Genomic DNA, 7,366 nt, shown 5'->3' with positions numbered 1-7,366 from the left:
GAAAAAAAATGTACAACGGAATGACAGACAGAAATACCCATTTTTTTATATTTATAGATTTATTTATTAAAGGTAAATTGCAATTTATGTAAGTGTGTATCAAACTGGTAGCCCTTCGCATTAATCAGTACCCAAGAAGTAGCTCTTGGTTTCAAAAGGTTGGTGACCCCTGGTCTAATGTGACGAGGCTAAATTTATTGGCGACATGTGGAACTTGTGAACCCCGAAACATACATAAATTAGCCGGAAAATTGTATAAAACGCAGGGTTAGTCTGGAAATTACAGGACATACAACCTGCCACCGTCAACACAAGCAGCGTCATTAATATATCATATTTCTTCATGCATCCGACAAAGAATAGTTTGCACTCAAATAAAATGAACATCTGGAAATTTCACTTCTGTATATATTTATGGGTAATCATTTGTGGCTTATTCTGTTCAGGGTCATAGGTGATCTCCGTCTTATCCCACTTTGTCGTCCTAATATTTAACTTGTGTTTATTGAAAACGGTTTGCTTTTGCAGGACTTCCAAACAAACACGCAATAAAGTGACACTTAGAAGTATGTTATCAGTTTATTGGTTTACTTTAGAAATAAGCTTTATCTTGGCATTCTGTGCTCACAAATCTTACTGAGCCTTCTTAAATACTTGGTGGCAGACTTTGTCCAGGACATGGAGTTCCTGGAAAAAAAAAAAGAGACCTTTAGACTGACAACATACCACTTTTATCTTACATAATTAGCCTGATTTTTTTATCTGCTGTCTCGTAATATTGCCTTTGAGTCAACTCAAAAATGTCACATTTACATTATTTTCCTGATTTGATCATTATTGTTCCGTTCATACCAGATGTAGCAGATCTCCTTCAATCCAATGTTTCCAGCCGCGGTTTTCCTTTTCCCCCTTTTGAACACACACCAGTTTGTCCCCGTCCCAGTTGACCAGTGTCTGTCATGATGAAGTGAAAAAAATAACAAACTACTCAGTAACTTTAAATTCAATTGCTATAAGTACCGTATTTTGCACACTATACAGCACACCGGTAGATAAGTTTTAGAAGAAAAAACATATATTAGCCGCACCAGACTCAAGCTGCAAATATATACCTTGTGAAATGAGTTATTTAAACAGAAAGATTTTGTAAATGTTTATTTACATAACTTAATAGTTTTAAAACGGTACCTGTCACACTGCAGTAAAACGGCTGATCAAACTAAAACAGAAGTCATTGTCATGGAGCGACTAGCTGCGTAGGTGAGCTCTCCAATCATCACAGTGTCGTTTTGGGGAATATACTGACACATTTGTCAAACTGAAACACTACAAAAAGAATGCCATTGTTAGTTAATACTAACACAGAAACTTGTTAGCATATTAGCTAATACTAATGTTTAATTTCCCCCAGGGATCAATAAAGTACATTCTATTCTATTGTATTCTATTCTATTGTATTCTATTCTATTTTATTCGATTCTATTCTATACTAACAACGCTGACTTGATCACATTACAATAGTGAACTATAGGAGTGTTTTCATGCATGAAAACATTCCTATCAAACGTGACGGTTTAGTGAGTATGAATTATTCATTGTATTGTAAAACTTAAAAACGTCTCTTGGAGTGATGAATGAAGGAACCATTCAAATAGAAACGTTTTAGTCGACTAGTAGACGGAATGGCACTTGTACTTCCAGTTCAAGGCGCTAAACAAAAGGAAATACTGAAGACGTTTAAACCGCTGCACCTGCGACAAGTGAAATTGTCCTAAAATGGCACAACATTACAGACAATAACACACTTTTTCAATGTCTGTCTGTATTTTATGAAAATCATTCTTTGAATACAAAACATTATGACTGTTAGCGAATAAAAATCTATAAATTAGCCGCACTGTTTTATAAGGCGGGAGGTTCAAAGCGTAAAAAAAAAGGCCGGAAACTACAGTACTGTATATAAGAAGTATCCCACCATGACTTTTCGGTTGTCCAAGGCCTTCAGGTGCTCCTCAAACTCCACCCCCACAGTGAAGTTGACTTCATAGTTTCTGAAGGTGCTCAGGGTCTTCGTCTCAAACTTGTCACCGTTTTGGACAATGATTTTTGTCTGGTGCAGATGGGAGGCGATTTTTCTGGTGGCAAAGTCGATGTCTGCACACAAGGATGGACGAACATTGAACGTTTCAATACTTTTTGGGAGGGTGCGGGTTTAATGCTGCACTGCTAAGGTGTAAAATCTACACACATGGTCTGATTGCCTTTTACTGGCTCTTCCACAGTTTCATTGAAATGTTGCTTTTTTTAATATATTACGTTATTTTTCTTTACATCTCATGTGCTTACATATGCACTTGAAAAGAATTGCAATATATACGTGAAGTACAGGCCAAACGTTTGGACACACCTTCTCATTCAATGCGTTTTCTTTATTTTCATGACTATTTACTATTTTGCAGATTGTTACTGAAGGCATCACAACTATGAATGAACACATGTGGAGTTATGTACTTAAAAAAAAAAAAGTTGAGATAACAGAAACCGTGTGTGACAATCATTGGTACTTTTTATATTTTAGTTTCTTCAAAATATCCAGCCTTTGCTCTGATCACTGCTTTGCACACTCTTAGCATTCTCTCGATGAGCTTCGAGAGGTTGTCACCTGAAATGGTTTTCACTTCACAGGCGTTTTAGTTTTGATGCTACAATGTAAATAGTCATTAAAATAAAATGAAAAAATCACATTGAAATGAGAAGCTGCGTCCAAACTTTTGGCCTGTACTGTACTGTATGTGTGTGTGTATATATTTATATGTATTTATATATATATATACAGTATATATATATATACACATATATATATATATATATATATATATATATATATATATACATACATACATACATACATATATATATATATGAATGTATGTATATATATGTATGTATATATACATATATACATACATATGTGTGTATATATATATATATGTATGTATATATATATATATATATATATATATATATATACATTGTGTGTATGTATATATGTATATATTTATATGTATATATATATACGTGTATATATATGCATGTATATATATATGTATTATGTATATATATATGTATATATATATATATATATATATGTTAGAGATGCGCAGTTTGCGGTCTCATCCGCGGAGTCCACGGGTCCGGCGGTTGACATGACGAAAAAATTGATTTTAATTAGATTTGGGCGGGTGGCGGTTGAACCATCCGGAGACATTTGATATACAGGTGCTGTTCATATTATTAGAATATCATGAAAAAGTTGATTTATTTCAGTAATTATATTCAGAACGGGAAACTTACATATTATATCAATTCATTACACACATAGTGATAATTTGAAATGTTTATTCCTTTAAATTTTGATGATTACTAAAAATCCCAAATTCAGTATCTCAGAAAATTACGACTAGTACCAAAAAATATTTTTTAGAAATGTGGGCCAACTGAAAAGTATGAACATGGAAAGTTTCAGCATGTACGGCAATCAATACTTAGTTGCAGCTCCTTTTGCCTGAATTGCTGCAGTAATACGGTGTGGCTTGGAGTCGACCAGTCTGTTGCACTCCTCAGGTGTTATGAGAGCCCAGGTTGCTTTAATAGTGGCCTTCAGCTCTTCAGAATTGTTGGGTCTGGCATCTCGCATCTTCCGCTTCACAATACCCCATAGGTTTTCTATGGGGTTAAGGTCAGGTGAGTTTGCAGGCCAATCCAGAACAGGGATACCATGGTCCTTAAACCAGGTACTGGTAGATTTGGCACTGTGTGCAGGTGCCAAGTCATGTTGGAAAATGAAATCTTCACCTCCATGAAATTGGTCTGCGGCAGGCAGCATAAAGTGTTGTAAAACTTCCTGGTAGACTGCTGCATTGACCCTAGACCTCAGGAAACACAGTGGACCAACACCAGCAGATGGCATGGCACCCCAGACCATTAACGATTGTGGAGATTTGACACTGGACTTCAGGCAACGTGGATTATTTGCCTCTCCTGTCTTCCTCCAGACTCTGGGACCTTGATTTCCAAAGGAGATACAAAATTTACTTTCATCTGAAAAGATAACTTTGGACCACTCAGCAGCAGTCCAGTCCTTTTTGTCTTGAGCCCAGGCGAGACGCTTTTGACGTTGTCTCTTATTCAAGAGTGGCTTTACACAAAAAAATTGACAGCTGGAGCCCATATCTTGCATACGTCGGTGCGTGGTGGTTCTTGAAGCACTGACTCCAGCTGCAGTCCACTCTTTGTGGATCTCCCCCAAATTTTTGAATCGGTTTTGTTTGACAATCCTCTCCAGCGCGCGGTTATCCCTCTTGCTTGTACACTTTTTTCTACCACATCTTTGTCTTCCCTTCACCTCTCTATTAATGTGCTTGGACACAGAGCTCTGGGAACATCCAACCTCTTTGACAATGATCTTTGGTGTCTTGCTCTCCTTCTTTAAAGTATCAATGGTCATCTTTTGGACAGTTGTCAAGTCAGCAGTCTTCCCCATGATTTTGTGTCATACAGAATCAAAACGAGAGACCATTTAAAGGCTTTTCCAGGTGTTTTGAGTTAGTTAGCTAATTAGAGTGTGGCACCAGGTGTCTTCAATATCTGACCTTTTCACCATATTCTAATTTTCTGAGATGTTGAATTTAGGGTTTTCATTGGTTGTTAGCTATAATCATCTCCTTTTTGGCAAAAAACACTTGAAATGTATCAGTCTGTTTGGAATGAATGTGTACATTCTACAAGTTTGACTTTCTAAATGGAATTAATGAAATAAATCAACTTTTTCATGATATTCTAATAATATGACCAGCACCTGTACATGGTTCTGTGATCGGTATCCTTTGCCATTCAAAGAGCCATCTAAGACCCATGTCATAAAGCGAAGAAATTAATAGGAGACGCTATAATTCTCTTGAATGACTGCCGGCAGTCACACAAATATTAAATATTAGTGCCTGTTATTAAACCATTGGCTTTGTCGCTTTCTACATCATAAAAAAACATCTGCTTGTCAGTCCAGCATTATGTTGTGTGTGGCATCCGTGGCAACACGCACACGACTGCACGGCATACTGGGTGACACAGAGTACACTAATGGTTATGATATAAACAATTTTAACACTCTTAGTAATATGCGTCACGCTTTGAAGCCACACCAATTAAGAACGACAAACACATTTCGGGAGAACATCCTCACAGTAACACAACATTAACGCAACACAACAAATACCCATAATCCTTTGTATTCGTGACACTTCCGGAATATATTTTACACCCCTCGTGCGTGGGTAAGGTGGGCGGGGTTGGGGGCACGGGGGGTGTAAAATATATTCAGGAAGTGTCATGAATACAAAGGATTATGGGTATTTTTTATGTTGTGTTACTGTGAGGATGTTCTCCCAAAATGTGTTTGGCAATCTTGTATTGTGTGGCTTCATAGCGTGGCGCATATTAGTAAGTGGTAAAGTTGTTTATATCACAACCATCAGTGTACTCTGTATCACCCAGTATGCCTTTCAATCTTGTACATGCAATTGTGGAACCTGCACACAACATGTTGCCGGACCAACAATCGGTTTGTACATGTTGTTGATGGTGTCTAAGGCAATGGCTTCACAGCACGCCCATATTCTTGTCATGATGAACGCTATTGGATTGTTGCGAGAACGTTAGCGGCTCCAACTGACTACATTACTCTGTGAAACAGTTTTAAATAGCTCTGTGAGTGGTAAAGGTGGCCAACCTCTGATGTAATTCAGCGGGCGGTTGGCGGACAGGTACGGTCCCGATAAAAAGTTGGTTCGGGTGGATGACGATTTTGGTGATGCGGATGCGGAAGATATAATTACCTATCCGCGCATCTCTAATATATATATATATATATATATATATATATATATATAATATATATATATATATATATATGAGCAATTTATGACCAACTAAGAAATTACGATTGTGACACATAAGCTTCAAGAGGTAGTCACCTGAAATGGTTTTCACTTCACAGGAAGTGAAAAGCTCGTCGAGTAATCAGAGCAAAGGGGGGCTATTTTGAAGGAACCAGAATATAAAAGAAATATTTTCAGTTATTTCACCTTTTGTTGTTAAGTACATAACTCCACATGTGTTCATTCATAGTTTTGATGCCTTCAGTGGCAATCTACAATAGTCATGAAAATAAAGAAAACGCATTGAATGAGAAGGTGTGTCCAAACTTTTGGCCTGTACTGTACATGAATGTTACAAAATACAAATTTTATAAACAAATAATATTTTGCAAAAGACGACTTTATTCATATGTATGAGTGCAGCTGGGATAGTCTCCAGCACCCCTTGTGACCCCAAGAGGGACATGTGGTAGAAAATGGATACTCGGAATTCACACATAGTCCCACATTTTGGAAACCTTCCAACCCAAATCTTAATCAGTAGAAATGAGTTGCTGTGGAGAGCTAAATTCAGATAATGTAATGAAAAGTGCGTGGCCTGATCCATAATGCACCTAAACAAACTGGCCCCTGAGTGGGAATTTTCTCCTCCTTCCTTAGAAATAGGAAGCGGTCGATCAATAGTAGTTTGGCGCGGTAATAAGAGGCATCAGCAGTTCAGCCAGGAGATTCACTTGACTTGAAAGCAGGATGTAACGTTTCAATCGCTCCAAATCTTTCACCGCGCATTTCCGTTAATCTAATTGCTGTTTTTATTACGAACTACCATAGCCTTTTTATTTATTTTATTTTTTTTACAGAAAAGAAGAGTTTTTACCCATCTTACCCAGAGCTTTCATGACGTCTTCAAAGTTGTCATTGCTCACCATCTCCCAGCGTCCGTTGTAGTCTGCAGGCATGTTGGCGAGTGTCGAGGTTAGTCCCTTGCCGTCACGCTGAGGAAAACAAAATCTACGACCGTAGACTTTTTATAGACGCTGATTGAATGTGTGGACTGAAGGACAGGGTCCGCCTGATAATTGCCTGGAGTCATCGTAGATACAATGAGATATAAAGGTCAGGTGCTTTGTGAACACACTCCCTCACTACAGACTGGGAGTGTTCTCCGCCTCATCCTCCATGCAAGTAAAGTAGCAAGTGTGAGGAAACATTCCTTCTCCCTCCCATTCAGGGAGCTGTTACTGGCACCAGAACGTACATTCTAAGGGGCCTGATGTAAGAGAATGGGATTTTACCCTCAGAGAATAGGCATGGACAATATGGTCTAGAACGGTGGTTCTGAAACTTTTTTCACCAAGTACCGCCTCAGGAAACACTTTGCTTATCAAGTACCACCATAATGACTAACATTAAAATGCAGTAGCATAGTA

The 7,366-nt window shown here is 37.8% G+C and overlaps 1 protein-coding gene across 1 annotated transcript; it reads right to left on the bottom strand.

Annotated features, from left to right (window-relative positions):
- Window positions 1–566: 566 nt before the first annotated feature.
- rbp2a (retinol binding protein 2a, cellular) lies at window positions 567–7,038 on the bottom strand. Its single transcript, XM_061919473.1, has 4 exons — window positions 6,823–7,038; window positions 1,976–2,154; window positions 853–954; window positions 567–687 (listed from the first exon to the last, which is right to left on the bottom strand). Exons 1-4 carry the CDS (start codon window positions 6,893–6,895, stop codon window positions 634–636), a joined length of 408 nt encoding a protein of 135 aa, XP_061775457.1. The 5' UTR covers window positions 6,896–7,038; the 3' UTR covers window positions 567–633.
- Between the last annotated feature and the right edge of the window lie 328 nt (window positions 7,039–7,366).

This window comes from Nerophis ophidion, linkage group LG13 (genome assembly GCF_033978795.1).
Source record: "Nerophis ophidion isolate RoL-2023_Sa linkage group LG13, RoL_Noph_v1.0, whole genome shotgun sequence".
Classification (NCBI taxonomy): domain Eukaryota; kingdom Metazoa; phylum Chordata; class Actinopteri; order Syngnathiformes; family Syngnathidae; genus Nerophis; species Nerophis ophidion.
This window is presented reverse-complemented; position numbering and strand designations above follow the sequence as displayed.

Bases quoted from the DNA above. Each gene is read 5' to 3' on its own strand.
- rbp2a (XM_061919473.1), bottom strand. From the start codon at position 6,895: ATGCCTGCAGACTACAACGGACGCTGGGAGATGGTGAGCAATGACAAC. The intron at 955-1,975 runs GTGGGATACTTC...TCATCATGACAG, and splicing joins TGGACAACCGAAAAGTCATG to ACACTGGTCAACTGGGACGG. The intron at 688-852 runs GTATGAACGGAA...TTTTTTTTCCAG, and splicing joins AAGGAGATCTGCTACATCTG to GAACTCCATGTCCTGGACAA.